Consider the following 24,928-nt stretch of genomic DNA (forward strand, 5'->3'; position numbering starts at 1 on the left):
AAGCTTAGAGCAAAGTTTCTCTATTTTACTAGAATTAAGTTGGTATTATTCTGAAGTAGACTGTGATAAATCACTAAAAAGATAACTCTAAAAAAAGTATTAAAAATAAAAGTCAACACAAGTACCAGTCACGTCATATCAAATGGCAGAGTAGGAAGCTCTGGGGTGAAGCACTAGAGGTCAGTACCTCCATCATAGCAACCGCTGAACTAGAAAGAGTGACTGGAATTAAGTATTTCAGAATTCTGGAACCTAACAAGAAACTTACAACAACCTAAAGAGTGCTCTGATTAAGTGAGAGCCTGCTGATCTTTCATATGGGTGGCCTGAACAAACCAGCTGCCATGCCCATTCCTCAGTGCTATTGCAGCTGTGGGAAAAGTGGTCCACATTTCTGGAGTGGCTGGTGGTGCCAGGATGGGCAGTAGGGACCCTGTTTCCTTGTTTCATATAAATATTAGTATATATGTACATATAATATGTATATATTTTTACGTGTATAGTCTATTTCCAAATTTTAATCACAGACAGCTGCACCAAATTTACTTTCAGTATATTATTAACATTACTTAAAGTTAACTTGCAACATTCATTAATTGTAGATTTTTTTCAAGACTCAGTGTTTCTCCATGAGAAAAAGAGCTTTATGCTATTTGAATATACACATAAAACAGTGTCAAATCCATTTGATTTACAGTCTGCAGTGCTTTTTAAAAGTCTACTTTATGGATTGTCATACATACATTTTAAAACATCAACCTTTCTGTCCTCTTTATTGCTATTAATCTCATCTTTTCAAATAACATCTTGATCAGTCAATCCTTAAAGAACTGGGGGATAATTTTCAAAGTGCATAATGTTTCAGGCTTTGTCTTGTCCTTCAATTCATCTGAATAAATTCCCTATCATATGAGATCACTTCCAAGAAATTTTCATTGTCCAAATTCTTTGAATACACTAATCTATTATAGCTTAAAATACTACTTCCCAGGGGGAGTGGTAGAGCACAGGCTTAGCATGCACAAGATCCTGGGTTCAATCCACAGTACTTTCATTAAAAAACAAACAAACAAAAAACTAATAATAAATAAACCTACTGATCTCCCCACCCAAAAAAATAAAATTAAAAATTAAAAAATACTACTTCCCCTCTGAATCACCAAAAGCATATCTCATCAAATAATTCAAATCATTAAACTCTGATAGCACTTCTGGAAACTACTAGTATTTTATGAGGATGTGCCCTGAGACCATGTCACTCAGGTTCTAAACCTCCACTTCAGATGGGTAATGGCAAATTAAATTGTTTTCCTTTTTTGTATCTTCCAGATCAAAAGATTCCAAAAAATTCAAAGGATGAGTCTCCAGTTTTATTAAATTCTGGCAGTTTAACGTGGTTTTAGCACTCTAATGACAGACTGCCCAGGTTTGAATGCTGACTCTGTCATTTATTAGCTCTGCAACTTAGGCAAATTACTTAGCCTCTCTTTCTCTCAGTTTCCTTATCTGTAAAATGGAGACAATAATAGTACATATCCCACAAAGTTGGTGTGATGACTAAAATAAACAGAGTTAAAGCTCTCACAGAAATGAACTGGCACATACAAGATAATAAGTTCAAATTATCCTTGATATCACACAGTATTTTAATGGTTTTTCTGAAAATTTTATTAGTCTAAAGTTACTCTGCACTGCCCACTTTTTAAAATAATCTAGTTGGGTTTTGACATTATTTGGAGAGTTTTTCGCTCTGTTATTTCACTAGATGTGTTTCAAAGCAGGCAATCCAAATCACTACGTTCATCATTACCCTTCTTAGCCAAACTCTTGAAATATTTTTAAATAGAAGAAAAATTCAGGTTAATTCACACCAGAACCACAAATGAGATGTACAACTCTTTCCAAACTCAGTTCCTCCTCCAAGCATTGGTTATAGTTTCTTAGGCTTCAAGTATCTCCTGGCCTTAATTCCCACTAATCAATACTGCCTGATATTGTCAGTAATTCTATATAAAAATTGCTTTATCTCTCTAACTTTATTAAAGTGTATATTAAGAAAAGCAGGAAAAAATTGAACATTATCTGTTACTCAATATGGCGGCCTTAAATGCTGTAAAACTGATTCACTCTCAGCAAAAGGTTAGGAGTAAGTAAGACAAGAAAAAATTATTTGGCAAAACTAATAATTATTTACTAAATACTTTTATTTTAGAAGGAAATATCTGTGCCAGAAACTTTACATATATTATTTCATTTAATTCTGTCAAGCCTGGGAATAGGCTGCTTTTTTGTAGTTTATAAATAAAGAAACAAAGGTTTACTGAGTTTAACTTGCCCAAGGTCACAAATTTGAGCAAATGCAGAGTCAGGACTCACAGAAACAACAGGTTACTGTCTTGAGGCTAAAGCAGAGAAGATAGTTTCTGAGAGATTTATTGACTTATTTACAACTAGACTCTTACCTAGGGCAGTAAAAAAAAGTCTTAAGAACAGTTAAAACAGTAGAAAGATTTCTCACTTCAGTATAAAAAAAAATCTCTCCATCTATACAGATCTAAAATTCATGCTAGGTATGCACATAAATGAATGCTATATACACTGATTTTATAAGATTTATAGAAGAATCAAACAAATCAACAGCTTACCTTTGGTGCATGCACACAGCCTGTCTGTGCCCGAGCAGTAAATGACAGAAACAAATGTGTCCTGTTCCTCAGTGCCCTCCTTTTTGGGAGGTTCCACTTTGGCCAAAATTTCAAAGTTTGAAAGATCTAATATTTTTACATATCCTCCCTGAGTGGTTATTACCAGGTGTCCAAGAGTAGAAATATCAGATTTTTTTTCTCTCTCAATGCCATTCTTTGAGGTTAACTGCATTTCCTCAGCAGGTTCCTCACAGTCATCCTCTCGATTATCCAGTATATCTGGTGGAAGCAAAATGAGCGAGGTAATTGTGTCCTGGGGATCTTTGATATGTTGGATTTTTATTGGCTCCTCTTCTAAAGTCACTATCCGAGTGGCGTAATTCATTTTATAAAGTATTAAATATCCACCACTAACATTCCTCTGCTCAGGTTGAATTATCAAAGGAGTCTGTACATCTGCTGGTGATTCGTGTTGGATTATACTAATATTTGCACCATTCACTACAGCAAGATTTGATTCCAGTTCACCTTTCCGTCTATTACATAGTGCAGAGTTTAATTTATTTAAATTATTCAAGGCCTCTACTTGATTTATTGCACTCAAGGATTCAACAGGGCATGTCCGCAGTCCTACCAACAAATGAATTCCATCAGCACAAGGAGTTATTGAGTCTATACAAAGATTCTCCTCCTCTGCAAACTTTGGCAGCCTCAAACACTGAACCAAAGTCCCCGGCTTGGGAAACACAGAGTTCCACTTCTCAGAATCTGGAGAGGTAAGGTTGGCTGCTGCATCTGCAAATTGTTGAATGTAAGTCACAGGAGGATCCTGCAACAACAATTGCTCCTGACTATCCAGCTCCATTTCAATAATCTGTGGAACTGTAAAACCATCATCATGCAAACTTTTACTCATTATATTGTTCATCTGTGAAAAGATTTTTCCTGCTTTCTCATCAGACTCCTTGATGCTATAAAGAAGCAAAATGGGTAAAGTCCTCCTCACCAGAGGAGAATTCAATTCTGAATTAGTGCAGGATTCATTGTCAGTTGACCCTTGTTCTGATATACTTTCACCCTGAGTTCTGCTTAAACCATCCAGTGACCTGTGAGAATTACTACTAACGGGTGAGGTAGCAGGAGATTTATATGTTAATAAACCTCCAGCTAATAAACATGGAAAGGGAATGTTGTGTTGTTCCTGGTGCTTTTCTTTTGTCTTTTCACTCTTAGAGTTGGTTAAACAAGGATTTGCCCCAAGTTCTTCAAGATCCTTAACAGTATCTTCAAGCACATTTGCAACAATCTCCCACTGAAGTTTTTCTGGCTGCTGGAGAATGCTGAGTGCTGTTATATCAAGGCTTACTTCCATGGCTTCCTTCTGTGATGTATGCCCTTTGAAAAGGAATAATATTCATTAGAAATGGCCTTGTGAATATAAATCAAAATCTGTACCACAAAATTTTCATTAATTTTTGTTTTTTTACTCTTCTAGTCAGTGCATTATAAGTACATCAGTGGAAGACTTTAAGGTCATTTAAATAAAATTTAATCAAAATTTAAAATTAAATTTAAAATTTAAATCTGAGATGAATCTACTCAGAAAAATCATGGAGGTACTGAAGAGACTCAAAAATCATTTTCAATTCAGAATACATTCTCCTGACAATTTGAGAGAAAAATCCTTTAAAAAAAATAGAAGGGTTAAAAAATGAAGGCATTATTATTAAAATAATAATTTCTGTGTTTCAATTCTAAACCAAAAAAATAGTCATCATGCATGTGTCATTTATGTCCTTTGCAGAATATCCATGAAACATTACTGCCATCACAATTTATCTCCTCTGTCCCACCCCACCATGCTAATTATCAGTTGACTATTATAATACAAATTTAATTCTAATCTCAGCTCAGAATAAAAATAATATTTAGGAAGGAAAAGTTCACAAGATTTGTCATTTTAAGTGAAATATAAATGTCTTCTGTATTATCTGCTAATTTTTAGTTCATTTAAAGTCAACGATACTGCATGACCCCTTACTGACCTTTTGTCTATCATGTGCTCTGGAAGCTGTCCCCTTACAAATAGTATAAAGGTCATTTCTCAGTCTCAATGCCCCACAAATGCCATCTCTCGCTACACAAAACCCCAACTCAGATGTCAGTCAACCCCTAAACCAGGCATAATCTCCTGATACTGAACTGAAAGTTTCAATCAATCTGCTTTTTTTTTCTCAATAGCACAAACTATTAGGCAACAACTAATTATATTAGCAACAATAATGTAAAGTTCACTCTATGTAACTTGCAGAAAGACCACGAAAACTGGAATTGGCTTTACAATTTTAGATTGAGAAGAACAAAGAAGAGTAAGGAAATAAGTATAAAATAACTCAAGGTGACTGCATGAAAGTTTGAAAGTTACCCAAGTAAAGGAATGAGCAACAAAGAATCACGGAATATCAAACACCTGATATATAATAAAAGCTCTGTTCACCACTCCCCCACTTTTGTCAACCGTTTCAATTAACAATATCTTCAAAATGCTCCTAGATAGCTTTATCTGGTTTCTTCCCATTTCCTGACAGTGATCCCACTTCATATAATGATCACTATTATCGTCTAAAACTAAATCCATTTCCAGCTAAGCAGAAGAAAACTTTAGTTATAAACTTAACTTAATTGTACCAATAAAGCTGTTTGTTTACACTTACCCACTCATTTAACTATACTGACATGCAACCTTTATACTGGCATTTAATATTTATATTTACTTTATTTTACTAATTTAGGTATGAAGTTGAAAGTTGATAGTCAGATTTTTATAACATGTAATACACTAATAAATCTTCAGGATGATAACTATCCATTGGTCTAAACTAAAACTTAACAGATTGTTCTTTTAAAGTTATGGTAGGAAATAGCCAAGAAAAAGTTATTTTAGTCTATGCACACATTAAAACAAAATAAATTAGCCATAAATTACATATATTAACACATATTTAAGACAATCAAAGTAAATGTCATGTGAGATGAGATTATTCATTAAAAAGGAAAATATAACAGTGGCATTACTATTCTGCTTCTTCCCAACTAATTAATGTCTCAGATACAGCATATACTGTACATTCTCCTTAGAGGACTGACAAGGCACAATGACAACTGTCCAATACTGCAGTAAGGAAACCTGTTACCTTTGCTTGTCTTAGAATTTCTCAAATCTACTGGACCACAAAATAAATTTTTACAGAACAAACCTAAAAACATCCTACAGTATAGTATTCTTCAGATAATCATTTTGGTAAGTCCTTCTCTATTCTGCTTCCTTAGGTAGTGTCAATCCACAGCTCTGCCAGCCAAACTCCAGAGGTTTAATCTAGGCATATTTCTAAAACCATCAAATTTCAATTTGAATCCGTCTTCAATCTCCTGCCAAAGATTCTTCCCACTCTTCACAAGAAGTTATATATCCTTAATTCTGATATATGGACCAAACACCAAATTTTTCTCTCTGACATCACTTAAATACTTTGAAAAGTCATAACCTTCAAATGAAAAACAGACAAAAGTCTCTAGGTCTCCATGCACATTTCTGAAACTAAAAATATACTCTACAATTCTTCAGATTGTATCATTCAATTTGATGGGAAGCACTCACTTAGTAAATATAAGTTTTGAATAGCATCTACGATTTATTTTAGATACTTCAGGAAGAGAATACATCTCCCTTTAATATCACAAGCCTCCATAAATTCACCAACAGTCTCTCAACATAAAAGAATTAGCTTAGAAGATACATATTTTACTATTAATTAGTGAACTACTACTACTTAACAAATTCTCAAATGAGTCAATTACAAATTCTGAACTGGAAGGATTTTTTTCTCTTACCCTAGCCACCTTTTAATACTACTAAAATTTAGTTCAAACACTTTACTTTACAAAAGAAAAAGTGACGCCCAGAGAGTTAGAGTGACCTGACAAGACCCAAGAGTTATATTGTAAAAGAGTTCAAACTCTAATCAGGTCTCCAAATGACCAGTGACCAATGCATTATTCTTTATCAGATTTTTAAAAATTACAGTAGTAGTCCTTTTGTTCACAAAGGGGTAACAAAGTGGAAAAAGACCACACTTCATCAGACTAAATTTTTTAAGTGCAATTAGTTATTTTTCCTAGAGCTAATTATACATTTGTACATTATTCAGGGCATTTTCCTATATTTGTGTTGATTTTTTTCATTGTTAAGAATAACCTTAAGAGAGGGTTAATCCAAAACCAGTCCAGTATTATGTTTGGTGGCTTTAAAAAAGATTTTACAACAAGTTAGAATTGAGAGCAGTCACTATACTAATTTCTGACATATAACTTCGGTCAACGATATTATGCAAAATCAAGTCTCCTCTAAAGAGATTTAGTAAGTCATATACGTCCTTAGATCATGACATCTGACATTAGAGGACAGCCTCTAATTTAATAACGGTCACTTTTTAAAATACTGGCTACTTCCCAGGTACTATGCTTTATATATTTTCATCTTAATCAATCCTCGAAATTCTATTAACAGATGTTAATATCACTATTTCATATATTAGGAAGTGTAATCAGACTGTAATAGTGAGTTAGGATTTGAATTCTGACATAATAAAACTATTTTGAGATGCCTTGTCTATAATATAACTACATTAAAATATGAGGCACACTCTTTAGACTTAACATTTCGTAAGTTAATTATCAAAGCAGCATTTACTTGATTCTTTAATGTCCATGACTCTATACCTTAAAATTTACTCTCTATTCACCTGTTTTCTTCTGGGAATAAGAAATAATTAGTAATTATTAATTTAAATGTTACTTTCATTTAACAACCCATTACACAAATAAGCTGAGCACATTTGGAAGAGTTTAATCTCAATTCCCTGTCCTTTGTGACAAAGATTTAATAAAATTCATCTTAATTTCTTTGGCTCAAATAGGCGCTATTTAAATTTTAAATATGGAACTCTATATACATACTACTAATTCAAGATTTCTGATATACAATATTTGAATTTTCTGTGTGTATCTGTGAAAATTTAGAGTTTGCACTAATACAGAATTAACTGATATTTAGCATTATCCAGAAACAGTACAAATGCAAAGATGTAAAAAACAGAATAACATTTTTTTACATACCTGTCACAGAATCTGATCTGGAATGCTCTTCACTGTCTGAATCCTCCAGTAAATCATCACTTAAAAGACAAAATAAAAATTAATTTCCATTTCAAAAAAGGTATATATAAGATGAGACAATAAAGAAAAGGTACAATGTTACAACTACTGTTTTGCATCTCAAACATAAGCATCATAGACAACTACTATAACTAGCTTATTTACTTGATCCTTCAGAGTTGTAAAAATTGTGATTAAATTTCCAAACAGATTTTTTTTAAAAACTAGCTTAAATGATATAAGTGGACTGAGACCCTAACTGATTAAAAATGCTAAAAATGAATCACTTTAAATCAACAAATAAATGTTTGCCTGAAATAGTTTGGAAATCTCTAAAAATTTATAATAGAATTTGTAAGAATTTGAAGACTGAATAGGTATGACTAGGGATAGTTTGGGTAAAAAAAGCGAAAAAAAAGCAGCAGCTAATAAAATCAAGCACAAGTTTCCAGTAGTAAAAATCACAACTATTCTGTTCCTGAATTAAGGAAAGTCACCCTAAAACCAAATAGAATAGCTATATAAATGTGTATGTATGTGTAAGTTCTCACACAAATATGCATTTAATTTTTGTTTTGGGTTTGGGTTTTTTTGTTTGTTTGTTTGTTTTGTTTTTGCTTGTTTGGGAAGTGCTGTTAAGAACTCCTTGACAAGCAGGAAAACTACAACTCCTAAATTAGGAGTCAAGATAACAAGACAATATATAGCCCTTCTGCTCTTCACTCATGTGCCCAAGAAACTGCCAGGTTCTCCCTCTGCATCCAGCTTTATCCCTCACTCTCCATTGTTAGCAGACAAGAAAAAAGATGTAATTATAGATCATTCTAGCACAATATTAGGCCGTGTCTGTACTAACAACCAGCATATCTACTACAGTTCTGAAATTATGATACTTAACTACGGAAATTAAAAGATGCATTTCGCAGGAAGGAAAAGTAATTTTCCCTTTCTGAGACAATGTATTTTACTTTCATCTGAAATACCTAGGCATTTATGCTATTTTATATGAAATGTAAGCTGGTAATTCCCCTAAATAATGCTTAAGGTAATGTTTGAAATTGAGGTGGAGAGATACTTGCTTACATATTTCGGACAAAATTTCTGTGTTTTAGTTTTTTTCAAGTGGCAATAATTGACCATAAATCAATTTTGAGCTATAATTCTAAAAATAACAAAAAGAATGTGAAAAAGATGAGCTGCTAATTAGCCTCAAGCTATTCAAATACTAACTGGCTAGTTTCAGAAAAATAATAAAGAAACCTGGAAAAATAAACCCTAAGAAGAAATATTAATGATTGGGAATTATCCAGAATGAAGTCCAAACCAAGAAGACACAATTGGTTTCAAGAGTTTTTGAGGGGGGAGGGTATATAGCTCAGTGGTAGAATGTGTGCTCAGCATGCACTAGGTCCTGGGTTCAATGCCCTGTCCCTTCATTAAAAAAAGTAAAAATAAATAAAACAAATTACCTTCCCCCCCAATGAAAAAAAAATTTTTAAGGAGTTTTTGCATTAAGAAAAATAGTCGAACATTACCCAGCTATACTGAGATAAAAGATAAAATCTTATAATAGTATATTTTAAAGTAGGAATTCAGGTATCTTGAAGGTACAAAGAATGTTACCAGATAATCATTTTAATTAGCAAAAAAAAGCTTTATTCTGAGTCTTCAAGTCTTTTAAAAAAGATTATTTTGTGACAGAAAAATGCTTCTATTACTACACGATAAAATCATATGAGTAAAAAAACTGAAATGTACACTTAAAGAATGAATCTTATGATGTGTATCTTGTACCACAGAGTAAGAGGCAGTTTTAGCTCATTATAGCCACAACTAACCAGCAGGAATCCTGCTATCTCCTGGGGAGAGGAACAGCCAAGAAAGGGCTTGAAGCTCCACCTCTTCAGCTTTCTCCTACCATCCCAACACAAAGTAATCATTCTGCATGACTCATTTCACACTTTGTTGGGAGAAAAGGGTCCTTCTACCATACAAAGAGTTTAAGTCTCTTAAAAAAGCAGGTAGAGGGAATTACAGCTCAACTCCAGCACACTAACTCAGATAATACCTGTCCACCAGAAATACTGGATATGCATTTACCAAAAATGAACATTTTACCAAGGTGTGTGTGTGTACAATCTTAAAACTACATCTCAATTCAATTTTTAATCCTCAAATTACAAACTTCCAAGCCAAAGCCATTGTTCAGGATATACCAATTTCAATATCTCCATTAATAATTTTCCACTAATTTCTAAAAAAAATCAGAACTCAAGCATGCTTACTTTCCAGCCCTACTGGCAAATGTAGTCAAACTCAAGACAATGATGGGCCAATTGCTTTCCCATCAAGCTCTCAGAGGGATTTATAATAACTGAGAACAACCATGAAGCTTTAAATCAGTCTGTCCCAGAGCTCAGACCACATGCATTACTGATGCATAATTTCGACATACTATTACCAAGAGGGACTAGACAGAGGTAAACTTCCCATTTGATATGTTGTAATTTTCCATTAATAAAGCTTTATATTACTTCTTAATGAAAGTGCATGCCACCAAAAAGACTGTGAAGTACAATGATAAATCACTGACTGTGGTGTAACACCAATCACACATAGTAACACAAGAAGCCCCTGCAAGTGAAATGATAGATCTCAGTATACCAGGACATCTGATCACATTTACACAGACTCCATTTCACTCTGCTACCTTCAGAATCTTAAAAGGTGGTAGCTTCTAATGCTTAAGACAAACTGTGTGGTTTATGGAACGCTTTATTATGTCTACGTGGGAATACTACAAATATTGCTCTATAATTCTACCCCAGTTCAGAGCTACAACTGCAGAGCTTCTTGGGAGACAAGTAGGTGAGACGGGATTATATTTTGACTCTCCTGCCCTGCATAGATCAAATACAGCCATAGAGATATGAATCTGTCAGAAAAGCTGAATGGAACAGAATCCAGAAGAGCAACTTTACCAAAATCTTTCTTTAGCAATAATTATTGTGCCTCAACTCAATGCTGACTATTGATATGTTTACTGTTTTAAATTATTAGGTCATCTTCAAGATGACCTAGCTATAGGTTGCTTTACTATTCATTACCACTTCTGTATTTTAAGGTGCTAATGAAAAAAGGAAAAATGAACCAAATGATTCAACTACTCTATGAAAAGATTTAGTAGAAGGTGAAATTGTAAGTCTAATCCAAGGATTTCACTTCATTATTTATATTTCATTTGTCAATGGGGTTTCCAATTGACACAGATTTAGAAAATAAAGTATGTTTTATAGACTATGGTGTTTCTGAATGAAATTTTTTTTCCATAATCATATACTTTCAGATTTCTAACTAAACATTTAGTCTCTAATCTCTTGACCTAGTAATTTTTTGTTTCTTTAATTAGAATTAAGAGAACATACAATTTAGGAAAAGAAAACACTTCCCTTCTATAAATACTATTACAACAAATTTACATACCTGTCTCCTTCCAATTTTGGTATATCTGAGCAACTAGAGGAGTCTTCCAGCCATGTAAAAGTTGGTCTCCTTGATTCAACTGCTGAGCTTGGTTCTCCCGATAGAATAAGCTGTTGTACAATTGCTGGATCATATGCATTAATTTCAAACTTTAAGTGCACCTAAACAAATAAATGAGAAACCTAAATTAACAACTGATTTTTTTCTGAACTACTAACCTGTCACTTCAAAATTAAAACATACCTTCATAAGTTTGGAAACATCCCATATACAGATCTTTCCTCGTTTGGTTGCAGCAGCAAGAAAGTGAGGGCAGCTCCCCGACCCAAAGCAAGATATTCTGTCAGTTCCGTCTGTGCAAGGAAACTGTGCAGGACTTGTTGCAAGAGTGACTGACAATGGCACATTCTGTGTGTGTTCACCTTTCACAAATGGGCAGTTTGGGGAATGTCTCTCATGTTCAGACCTTCACAAAAAATTAAGGTAGGGAAAGTTTACTGAACAACAAAGCTGTTAAGTTTATACACTAAAAGAGAAACTATATGATATCTTTTCCTTTTTAAAAAAAAACAATCAGTTGAACTTAAAGTATTCTTTAATTAAAAAGACTCATAAACCGAATCATTCAGTTTTACTGAGATCACTCTAACATGTTAAGCACTCACTTTAATAGCACTGTTCAGTTTAAGTGATTACAAATAAAGCCAGTCTCAGATTAAAGTGAGAAATAAGTGCTATTGTATAAAGATAAAATTGTTTAAACTCCTGATAGTTCTTCATATTGGCTTCCCACAGCTCTATATAAATAACTACTTTGTTTCCGTTTAAAATTTTTTATGTTAGGTACATTTCATTTCATTTTATCATAGCCTTCTAGTTTCCAGTCAGAGCCCAGTTCCATTCTTTGGCTCTTCTCCCACATACAGGTCTTGGGTAGTCAAAGACAGAGATCTTATATGCCAAGTGATGTGACAGATCATAGTCAGCACTACCTCACTCTCTTAGGACAAAGGCAAAAACATAGATGGTAAAAAGCAAGAATATTAATATACACAGATCAGAAAAATAAGATTCAAAAGCACATTTATAGAACTTGGCCTATTATACTCAGAAAAATCAAGACTCACCAAGGTTCATCAGTAGGTTCCCAACAAACAAGACATACACTACAAGTAAAACACATGGCTCTATCATCTCCAGATGAGGCAGGCTGCAAATTTATAGACAGAAAAGGTTCATCAATATTAAAATAGATTCTTAATAAAAACTCCTAAATAAGTCCACAATTTTAGGTAAAATTCCATACTGAGAAAAAGAAAATTAGCCTATCCCAACAGACTCCAACAATATACTGAATCCCCAAATACTTTAAATTTGATGTTTTATTTGAAAAGTTGTGTTTCATCAGCAAATAACCACTAAATCAAATATGGAGGCACACACATACTCAATCTCTGATCTAGCATCTTTTAATATTACTAAAATATTTTAAATAGAATGAAGTATATGAAAGGAAATAGTCTAACAGGTTTATTATTAAAAACTGAATTCCATACTATTAATAAGAAAGGACAAATAAAAAGGACAAGCAAACAACTGAACATAATTCATGTAACATTCTTTAAGTAAGACATATTGGACAAAAATTCCAAAACCTGAACTGAAATATACCTCTGAAAACTAGTATTTTTGAGTACTTACTCTACTTAGCACTTGCTATGTCTACAGGTGTAAATATATTATATATTTTAGAAGTTAAGAATAATCAGCCCCTGTATTAACAGGTGGCAGAATCTAGAAAACCTATGATTTGATCTCTTTGCAAAGATGAAATACAATGGGTAATAGCTCAATGGAAAAAATGTCAAGGCATCACTTCACAGAGACTGTTTTAGGAAATTACACCAAATAAGAAGAAAGAAGGTAAGTTATTAGGAAAAATGGTCCTTTTTCAATCCTTAACTTGGGAAAATAATAATACCTAGTCTCCAAACAAATCTATCTTTAACTGGAAATCAGACAAACTTGGAATAAAATCTTCAAATACATATGGTTTTCTGATTTAATCTTAAGATACTTCAAGAACTAATAATTCTTAAGATTCTTTATAATACTAACTTCAATGTATTCAAAATTTAATTGAATTCTAAAATTAAATAAGCATGCTTTATGTAAACTCACATGTAAGTATTAGACTTCTTAGCTTCTTTAGCAATGGCAAAACTGTGGTGAGCCAGTCTAGACTACTCTGTTGAGTTTCCTTTACCTGGTTTTTTTATGCCTATCTAAACTCATTTTTCTTAACTTCCCTCTACTTTAACTCAGTGAAGCTTTCTATAATATCCCATTCTCATGCCTTTTTGTCACATTCATCTTTACCCTGTACACACTCCTCTTTTCATACATAAAACTGTGACTATTTTCCCTGAGTAATTATTTCTCTTTCTACATAATTTCTTTATCAGTTCTTCAATACATGTGTATTCAGGTTACACTATACTATCTGCAATGCTGCTTCCATAGTCATCTAGCATATGGGTAATTTGCATCCCAATAAAATTAAACTTTCAAGAGTAACTGTAATGCATTGCTTTTATTGCATTACCCTAATACTTACTACTCTGTTATGAATGCATAAGTCAAGACTGAAAATAAACACACATCTAGAGAGCACAACTCTCAAAATAAAACAAAACACACATTACATGTATACACACAAGCACATAGCCAAGTTGCATAAAATAATATACATTTCCAAAAAAGTATTAAGATGTTGACAATTTCACTAAAGGCTACAAAGTCATACTGAAAAAAAATTGACAGTCTTTTTTACCTGATGATAAAATCCAGCTTGAGCCATGGGATCTGGCTGTGCCCATCTATAGCCTACATGAGGCCATGAGGTAAATGTCTCCCTTCTGTTAGCTTCACTATACATCAATGATCTAAAAGTAAATATACTATATGTAACTGAAGTTAAGCATCAAATTACAGTGACACTCCTAACTAGCACTGAAGAGAAAAATTTATTGGATTATCATCAAAAACTGGGACTGTCTAACGACAAGGTTAAATCTGTATTTTAAACTAAAAATTCTAAGTTTTAGGAATGTCCCCTGAACAAGAGTTGGGGAAAAGAAATGTCTGATAAGATGGCTACAACTGATAAACAATTCCAGGGGTAGATTAAATTAACCAATGTTGCAAAATTACCAGAGAGCAGAAAATCTGGAAATGTAGAGGCAGAGAAACTTACATTTTCATAATGTGACAAGTTTTACATAAATGGATAAAACCACAACCAAAGGAACAGTGGTTTTATCTCAGCCATACTGAGAAAATATATTCTAGTTTTTTTTCTGTTTTTTTTTTTTAAGTAGAAAGCAGTTTTCTGTTCCTTCTCTAGAGAAATCCTTTCCCAAGAAACTTATACACTCCAGGAAATTATCAGGAAAAAAAAGGAAATCTTCCCGTATATTTTCTTTAAAATACATTAGCTAGCTGAGAGTGAACCTGTAACAAACTAGAGTACTTTTTTAAAGAAGCCCACCAAAATTAGAAAGTCCAAACAGCTTCAAGTAAGAAAGGACTGATAAACAAAGCTTCCCCTTCCTTACACAAAGTGCAACTGATTTAAAAAAGGAGAGAGAAAGAGGTAAAAGTCATCACAAAAAGACTAGAAAAATATTTTTCTTTAAGTTCTTCCCTTAAATTAGAACATGATTTCCTATAATATTGCTAGTGAGCTTTTAGGTATAACTCATAGTTGTGTTCTGACTTCAAAACAAAACAAAAATGTTGGATTAGAAAAACCTTATCATCTACAGGCTACAGATGTCTTCAGGATCTGTGCCAGTTTCAGAACAGAAAACCTGACCACTTAGTTACATTACCAAACAAAAGAGCAATAGCATCCAGTAGACCCTAACTCAAACCTCCAACAAACCTGAGTTCATCAAGGTCCTCATAAGGTTCCTAGATTCAATTTTTAATGAAATAAACACCACAGGCTACATCAAAATTAACATTTTGAGGGTGGAAGGTATAGCTTAAGTGGTAGAATGCATGTTTAGCATGCATGAGGTCATGGGTTCAATCCCCAGTACCTCCTCCAAAAGTAAATAAACCTAATTACCTCTGCCCCTAAAAATAAATAAATAAAAAATTTTAATTAACATTTTAACACCTACAGAAACATTAAAAATCCTATCTAATGAATGAATTTCCATCACAGCTTGCACTGATTTCTTCAGAAACTCTCCTACTGATTGCAAAGAAAACAGCTCTGAAATTATAATCTCAAGATGGGCACGGCTCACGGACAAGAAACGTTTATTATAAGTTACAATTCGCATCCAATGAAAATGTGAAAATGTAAAATGCTACATGGGAAGGCAAATGTGAACTTATCAAAACAGAACTTCAGCACTTTTAATAAAAATTTGGTAAGTATTATTTCAAGTAAAATCATTTAAGTTTTTAAATGAATGTATTACTGACTTTTTAGTTAGTTTTATACAAAGCAGAACCTCGATAAATCGCTACTGAAGAAAATGATGGTTGAGGTATGATTTTCGTAACACACTGTTTAAATCCAGAGCAGGCAGCATAAAAATATTAATTCAAAATTGCTCTAATTGTTTAATGCTTTTCATTTTTTTAAGTAGGAAATATTATATGGCTCTTATGTTCAGATTCTGACACAGTCTTAATTTACCAAAATTTATGCTGAAGATCAAAAAATTTCATCAAGGCAAAATAATATTTTTTTTTAATTGAAGTATAGTCAGTTTACAATGTTGTGTCAGTTTCCAAGGCAAAATAATTCTTATACTGAATAATCATAGTACTTGTAAGTTGACTGTGATACTTACTAAGCAGGAACAAAGGCGGAATTTTTAAATCAAGTTTTATAATTCCTTTAAATACTTTCCAGGCACCAAAAGAAACTGTTTAACAATAGCAATTCAAGAAGTATTTACTTCACTTTGGTATTCTGATAGAAATAAGAATCTGAGTGGTTTTTCAAAACTATTCTGAATTTTTTTTAAATCACAACCAAATTTTACAGTTATTCTTTGTTAATCCAAAATACTAATCAGTTCAATCTCACTGTTGCATCAGTTTATAAGTAAGGTCATACCTGTCCACAGAACGGCCTGGCCCCACCCCAAGTTCTGGACGTGCACTAGGTAAAAGGTAAGACAATCTGTCCATCACTGAGGACGCCACAGGTAAGGCAGCAACATTTTGATTTATTTTCTTAAGTTCATTCACAATAGCACTGGCAATGGACTTCAAAACATGATGAGGAAGATGAAATGTAACTGTGGCCCACTGAAAGAAAATGGGAGTGTAAGCAAAGGAAAACATACTCAACATTTTTCACCAAAACCGTAACTTAAACATTGTAAGAAAAAGAATTATTTACAGTTTCAAGTTGGTTTACTTCATTAATTTATCATTTTTTCATTAATTTATCATTTAAAGCAGAAATCTGCAATAATGTAGAAAATGAAACCTCAACTAATCATCCTGAAAAGAAAGTTTAGAACCGGATGGTAGCACGTCTTTTTACATATCTTATCCACAATTAAGGATCACTAAAATTATCTGTCACTTTTCATATTCCTCCAGCTCATAACACAATGTTAAGCATAAACTAGGCACTCAAATATCCCAATTCATAAAAATATAGTTGTATAATTCATCACTACTGGGTTGCATGAGGATTTACTTTGGATTAGCAGTTTCCTATGTATTTGTTGTTGTCACCATGATATCTAGCAAAAATATCTAAAAGCATAGATCTTGTAGTCACACAGACTTGGATTCCAAGCCCAGCTTCACCATTAACCATGTGATCCTGGTCAGATTAACTTCAGTTTCCTGCTTCTATATTCACATAATGTTCTTATGAAAATTCAAGTAAGGCCTGGTATAGTGCCCGAGAGAGTAAGCATTCAATAAAAGTTAATCACAATTATTCAGTATTAAAATAATTACTTAAAAAGTCAGGCTGCAAAAAAAAATGCTAATTATTATTCTCCAAGAGAAATAAGTCTATAGAGTAATTTCATCTTTGTATCCTGTCCCTGCTAGCCTATGAATGGTTTCCATTCTTCCTAATACACTCCAGGAAGCCTACTAAATTACTACTTATCTATATTAATGGAAATACTTGTGGCCAGAAACATGACTTCAATTACATGAGACAGAGACAGAGACAGACTGACCTTACTTTGTTCCTAGATCTAACCTGTTCATAGATGCAGAGACTCTTGGTTGAAAGGAAGGCTAAATCCTCCTGAAAAAGGATCCTACAATTCCTCAACTATACACTATAAATCACACTCCAAACCTTCCTCAAAGGCACCTGTGGACATTCACTATAGTCACTGTGCAGGGAAATAGAAAATATTGTGATATCTCAGGCATTACAAGATAATAGCATTGAACTGAACTAAAACATCACTGTGGTCCACTAGTTAAAGTGGGGACTTGTGATGGTGAAACAATTAATGGAATTTTGGCCCAAAGTTGTCACAGTGAACTCTGTGGATCTCCAGATCTATCTTGTAGTTATTTCTCAAGTTTCCAAATGTACAACTAGAAGAGAAACAGAATAGGCAATGTAGGAAAAATTCCTATGCTGTTTCTCTAATCCTCTCTGAGGACTATTAAAGTAAGAAAGGCCAAGTGGAAGCCCCTAGAAGTTTTATTTTCTACAAAGCTACTAAATGAAAGCAATACCAGATCCTAAGGAAATTTCTGAAATCAATGTCACTATACTAGACCTGAAAGATACTGTGATAATCAAACTATCTCACCTCCATTTAACTGGCCTATTTGGCCCATGCAAAACATAAATGGGTCTAGGAGAATGACTGTGCACTGTAAAATCAGGTGATGATTTCAACTGCAGCTGCTTTTCCAGATGAAGTATTTTTACTGAAGCAAATCAACAAATCCCTTAATATTTGGGAGGCAGTTACAATTCTGTCAAATACTATTTTCTATACTAATTTTTAGGACCATCCAAAAGCAGACTGCTTTTATCTGGAAAAAACAATAAATCTGCTCAGTCCTACCCAAGGACTGTATCTGATGCTTTTTACCGTAACACGGTCTATAGAAATTCTGATCAACCTAATACTCTGCAGATCATCACCTTGGTATACTATGTAGGCAACATCATACTAACTAGTTCAGATAAGGGGGAAGTAGCAAGAAACTTAAACGCATTAGTAAGAAACATGCAAGCCAGAGAAAATAATCCCGAGAAAAACTCAGGGTCCTGCAACCTCTGCGAAATTTCTGGAGGCCCAGTAGTCTGGGCACATCAAGATATTTCCTCCAAGGTAAAAGACAAGTTGCTACAACTTGTAAAAGCAAACAATGAAAAAGAGGCACAATGCTTGGTGGGATTAAGTAGATTTTGGACCTGGTGTCCAGCATACTTGAGTATGCTGCTCTAACTCAATTATCAAATAATACATAAGGCACAGAACAACAAGCTCTGCAGCACAACCAGACTGAACGACAATACGCTCTCCCACTTGTACTTGATGAGCATACTCAGTGACACTGTAAGTATCTGCCATAAGTAAAGATGCTGTAACTATAACTGTTCTTCTTTTGAGTGACAACACCTGGCTTCTCAGTAGTCCCTGACAGAAATAACTTATCCATGAGATAAATGTCTACATAATCAGAACTGTCCACCACAAACTACGTGTTATCTAACACACCAAATCATAATATTGGGCATGAGGGTTATCCTTCATCAAGTGACTTTTAAGAGATCAGTCTTGAGAAAATCCAAAAGGCAATTCAATTTTGAACCATCTGAATAGCAAGTTAGCTCAGATTTCCACTCTTACAATATCTACTCTTACAATGTCTCTTTTCTCATTCTACATTGTTGGCTTCACAGGGAATTTATGATGAGATAACTGAGGAAGAAAACCTTTGGCTCTCACATACAGATGGTTCTGCACACTATGTTGATACCATGCCAAAGTTGATGGCTATAGCATCACAGTCCCGTCAGGACAGTGGTGAAGGTGAATCTTCTCAGTGGGCAGGACTTCAACCAGTACATCTGGCTGTTCTCTTTGGATTGAGAGCTGGCCAGAAGTAAAGGTCTTCACTGATTAATGGCCAGTAGCTAATGTTTTGGCTGAATGGTCAGGCATTTGGAAGATTGTTAACAAGGAAGTCAAGGGTAGAAGTCTATGGACAGACCTATCAAAATAAACACAGAGTGTAAAAATATTTGTGAAATACGTGAATGCTTATCAAAAGGCATCCATTCCAGGGGGCAATGGGTATAGCTCAGTGATAGAGTGCATGCTTAGCATGCACAAGGTCCTGGGTTCAATACCCAGTACTTCCATTTAAAAAAAAAAAAAAACTTCCATCCCAGAGGAAATGGACAACATGGACAACTTATACACATTATATGAATGTCACTCACCCTTGCTCCATAGCCACTGCAGTCCTTACTCAATGAACCTGTCCTCAAAATGCCACGGCCAGAGATAGAGAGTATGTATAGGCCCAACATGAACTTCCTTTCACTAAGACTAAGCAGGCTAACAACAGGTTAATCTGCCAATGGCAGGTACCAAAGGTGAGCCATCAATATGACACCATTTTCCAGAAGAAGAAGCCAGCTTTCTGATTGCAGGTTGATTATATTGGATTCCTTCAGTCATGGATTGGGTGGCAATTTGTTTTCACTGTAATAGATAACGTACTTCAGAGGTACATTTATCTGTTCCGCCCACAATGTTTCTGCCATAATATTACAATACCTGTGGACTAATAGAATGGCTTATGTACCAACAAGGTATTCCACACAACTATGCTTTTTGCTTCTGACCAAGAAAGCACTTCAGGGAAAAAAAAGGGTGGAAGCAACAATGGGCTCTTGTCCATGAAACTGACTGTTCTTACTGTGGTATCATACTGAAGGAGCTGAGCTGACAAAAAAGATTCATTTTCAGTACTAATTGGGAGAGATGCCTGAAAGGTGGGAGTTCTACCTTACAGGATTTTATATATATATGCTTTGAATCAACAAAAAGTACGTGATACAGTTTCTCCTAGCAAGGTCACTATTATACTTAGTAATCCATTCACAGGTATTTTTTCTCCTAAGCTTTAGGCTCTAGAGGTCTTACATCAAGGAAGGAATGTTCCACCAAGGGTACAACAACGATTCCATTGAATTAGGTGTTGATACTACTACTCAGCAATTTGGGTTTCCTCTTGTCACTGACTCACCAAGCAAAGGTGGTTATTCTATTGGCTGGTATGATTTAAAATGACAAACACATGGGGGAATCAGACTGATGCTAAATAACAGAAGCAAGGAGAACTTAATTACAATCCAGGAGAATCTCTAGGGTGCCTCTAAGTCCTTCCACGTCCAGTAGTAAGAGTGAAAGGACAATTACAACAACTTAACACAGCACCACAGAGGATGTGGATCCTACAGAGTAAAGACTTGGGTCACTCCATCACATAAAGACACTTGATTAGTTACAGTGCTGGCTGAGGACAAAGGAAATATAGAATAGGTAGAGAGAATAGGGAGGCACTAAATATCAAGTATATCCTCTTGACCAGAACTAAGGGATATACAGCTACACAGAGTTTCTTTCTTTATTATATAAATGATAGATGGATATAGATTTAGATACATACACAGAGACAGACTTATTATTTTACGTAAGAATTTTTGTTTCTAGTTAATTTAGTCTTTAGGTAGCACAGTTCTGTTACTAAACATCTGAGACTATAATTAAATGTTAGGAGTAGTTAATATCACCTAGGCTTAAATAAAGTATCTGTTGGAACTTAGAGTCTGTCTGTTCTTGGGATGGGGAGAGAGAATCTTCATTTTGTAAAAAGGAATGGTGCCTCTTGTTAAGCAAAAACATAATACTTTTGCTGTACGAAAGTTCAAACACATATAGACAGTATATATGGAGATGCTGAGTAGCCGAAGGAGTAGACTGTGACAGTTACTAAACCACTGTCTCTCAGGTCCAAACCTACCCTTTATTTCTGTTCCCTGTCATGCTGGGGTTGGGATTCTGTAAACCAGTTTGCCAACCAGTTTCCAGACTGTTAAGTTCTGACAAAAAGAACACAGGATGAAAACTGGAATGCACGATGAGAGGAGAAAGACTTACTCCTTTATTACTTGTCAATGCTGTTAACATTGTTTTAGCAAAGGACCTGGTGGTAGCAGTTGATTCTTCCTGTCTTCAGAGATTTTTTTGTTTTTGTTTTTGTTTTAGCATTCCTAGAACCAGTCTTAAAAGCTCCCTCAGAGGCATTAACATCAGCAAAGCAGCACCTCTCTTCAGAGATCTGAGTCTCAGTTCCACAAGTTTCAATCTCCAAGCTCCTCAGGTACCTATGGGCAACAGCTCCTCAGAAGTCTGAGTCCCAGACCGACAGGGCATATTCTGTAAGTTTCTAAGTATCTAAGTTCTGAAAATCCTAACCTCTTGTTCCTTCAGACCTAGGTAAGGGTGCTTCCCATAATTATCATCTGTGTATTACCTCAGGGTTTTCTTTTCACTTTTCCAGTTCTTACACACATGTTAAATCAATTCCTTACAATATTCTCTCTGTTGTAATGCATAGTATGGCTTCTGTTTTACTAAATAAAATGTCCCATCAATGGAATAAAATCATGGTAAATCTATAAAATAAACTTCAATATAAATATTAGGAAGAATACAGATAATCTATGAGGATTGATATGAAAAGATACTCAAGATACATTCTTGAATGAAAAAAAAAAAGTATATGGTATAGCCTGAATGTTTGTGTCCCCCACCCCAAAATTCATCTTTGAAATCCTAACCCCAAAAGGGGATAGTATTAGTAGGTAGGGCCTTTGGAAGATACTTAAGTCATTAAGGTGGAGCCTGCTTTACAAAAGGCTCCAGAGGGATCCCTGGCCTTTTCCACCACGTAAAAAGCACAGCAAGAAGGTGCCAGCTATGACCCAAGAAGAAGGACTTACCAAAAGAATACCACTCAGTCAGTGGTATTCTGTTATAGCAACCCAAGCAGACTAAGACATTAATATCACAGTACATAGCATAATTTCAACTGTAGAAGAACTGAGAAGAGGACATTTATAAACATAGAAGTTATTCTTAGAAAAACAGCTTTTACTTTCTACCTTATACCCTTTGGCATAAAAATTTTATATGTACTACATTTATAACTTAGAAAAGATCTTAAAAGAAAAAACGCAGAATTAATGAAATATACCTGAGGATTTAATTCAAAGTACCATCTCCCATAGACATCCTAGTCATCAGTGTGGGGAGGACAGAGAAGGGTGAAAGTATAGAGGTGTTCTCTCTTATTATAACCTCAAACAAGGTAATTTTTTTACCTTCTTACCTTAGCAACTTTGTGGTTTGCTGCAGTCTCATGAGATGTATTTTTCAAACCATCTTTGAGCTGTGTGATGAACAAATCATAACCCTCGGTGCTAGAAATATCTACCTTTTCTAAACATGCTGATAAGAGCTGTTGTGCCTAAATAAAAGATGATCACAAAAAATTAAACACAACAGAAAATGTTAAATTCAGATCCTTATACAAATATTTTCATTCTGACAGGTACTATACTAAAGCTTGCCTACTTTTTGTAAAACAAACTTAATTAATCTAGATGACTAGATGACTTTAGTGTTATGACACTAAACATGAAATCTAAGTATATATATGTTGGATTTTTGGGGTTTTTTTACAAAAAGCCTTCCAAAGAAGGAATGAAATCATTTATACTGTACTTAAAATTCACACATGAATACTTTTCATGTACTAAAAAATGGGAAATATAATATACAGATTTTATTAACTAATCATATCAATCCACCAAATGCAAAACAATTAATAATCAACAACTTGGTATGAAGACAGAAATAATTATCTCACTTTATTAGGAAGTATAGCATTATAATCTTTAATATTCTGAGATGATTTAAAATCTTGATAAATCTGAAAACTGTACTTTCAAATCACATGATATGACCATCAACACATACCAAAGGATTTAAGTTAGGATAGACTTAAAAATTAAGTAATGCATATGTAACACAAGAAAATACACATGGCTGAAGTTTTAAACTAAAATTGTTAAGAAACATGATACACAGCAAAGATTACTGGTTGTCCATAAATATTTATTCCTTTTTTTTTAATATTAAAGAAGAAAGAACCACCTCAGCTTAATGTGGCCTTGTGAGTAAACTCTGGCTAATGGGGTGAATATGAAAAGGATATATGTGAGATAGTTTATAAAAGAGAACAAGAAAAATGAGGGGGCTAGGGGAAAGGGAGGAAGGGGATGAGGGAGGGAGGTGAAGGGAAAGGACAGGAAGCAGAGCGGGAAATGCCAGTGTGCTTCCCTGGCCTTTTGCCCTCCCCTTCTTTCCCTAAGACTGGGAAATAATGAAACTTGAAGCAGCTGTCTTGGACTCATGAGATGGAAGCTAAGTGTTTAGGTAAGTAAGCTGTCCCTACACTTAGCCCTGCATTGTTACTGGAAAGAAACTATCTTGTTTAAGCCATTGTATTTTAGGGTCTCTGTTACAGTGGTTTATCCTGTACAGTTCACGCATACCATTTTAACAAGTATCAATTAATTATGCAGAGAAAAGACAAGTATTTCAAGAAAGTTGTGATCAATAAGTCAATTCTTTGTTTTTTATAGGGGTACATATATAATATCTTCAAAAGACATCCTAATTTCATTTAACAGCTAATAGGTCTGAGACATTAAGTAGAAAAGCATATTGATACCGATTTCAACTTACCTCGGTAACAGGTAATTCAAGCTGAACCACATCATCCTGCTTTGAAACTGGAGTTTGCAGAGCAGTGTCTAACAACAAGATTCCATTAAGGTCCTTCCTACACCCTACTGCATAATCATCCACAAATATAACTTTATCCACGGCAGAAATATACTGACATTTCACCTGTCCACCTGGTTTAGCTGTTAAAAGAACAAAAATTCAATACTTAAGATTTTAAAACCAATAGTCCATTTAAAATAATGTTTATATAGCAACTAAATATAATATATAATCTTCGACTGGAAAAATGCTCTAAAGGACATTATTAGAACTGGTTAAATCAGAGTATGTACTGTAGATTACCATAACAATATGAAATTAACAGAACTTGAAAACTAAATTGCTGTTATAAAAGAGATTATGATTGTTTTTAGAAATAAACACAGAAGTAGTGAAGGGTAAAGGGGCATGATATATTAAACCTACTCACGATAGAGCAAAAGTAATATGTATGTATACGTGGGGAAACGATTAGCAAATGTGGTAAAATATTTACAAATAAAGTAAGTGTAACTGGGTAAAGGTTATAGGGAAGTTCTTTGCACTACACTGTTTTAAAATAAAGTGGAAAAAATTTTTCAATATTCAATACTATACAACTTTGGAAATCAACTATATTTCAATTAAATAAATAAATAAATAAATAGGATATTCTATATTTTATTTATGTCTTTTTTTTTTTGC

The 24,928-nt window shown here is 34.0% G+C and overlaps 1 protein-coding gene across 4 annotated transcripts in view; it reads right to left on the reverse strand.

Annotated features, from left to right (window-relative positions):
• Positions 1 to 24,928, reverse strand: part of BIRC6 (baculoviral IAP repeat containing 6) — a 193,619-nt gene that overhangs the window by 149,297 nt on the left and 19,394 nt on the right. For all 4 annotated transcript variants that reach the window (XM_015242776.3, XM_031684939.2, XM_031684936.2 and 1 more), the window contains exons 2-10: positions 24,203 to 24,384; positions 22,782 to 22,919; positions 16,486 to 16,679; positions 14,176 to 14,287; positions 12,470 to 12,552; positions 11,586 to 11,808; positions 11,343 to 11,503; positions 7,821 to 7,879; positions 2,646 to 4,040 (exon numbers count right to left, since the gene is read on the reverse strand). In XM_015242776.3, coding sequence (XP_015098262.2) covers positions 2,646 to 4,040; positions 7,821 to 7,879; positions 11,343 to 11,503; positions 11,586 to 11,808; positions 12,470 to 12,552; positions 14,176 to 14,287; positions 16,486 to 16,679; positions 22,782 to 22,919; positions 24,203 to 24,384 — 2,547 coding nt within the window. The remainder of the gene's footprint in view (positions 1 to 2,645; positions 4,041 to 7,820; positions 7,880 to 11,342; positions 11,504 to 11,585; positions 11,809 to 12,469; positions 12,553 to 14,175; positions 14,288 to 16,485; positions 16,680 to 22,781; positions 22,920 to 24,202; positions 24,385 to 24,928) is intronic.

Source organism: Vicugna pacos, chromosome 15 (genome assembly GCF_048564905.1).
Source record: "Vicugna pacos chromosome 15, VicPac4, whole genome shotgun sequence".
NCBI lineage: Eukaryota > Metazoa > Chordata > Mammalia > Artiodactyla > Camelidae > Vicugna > Vicugna pacos.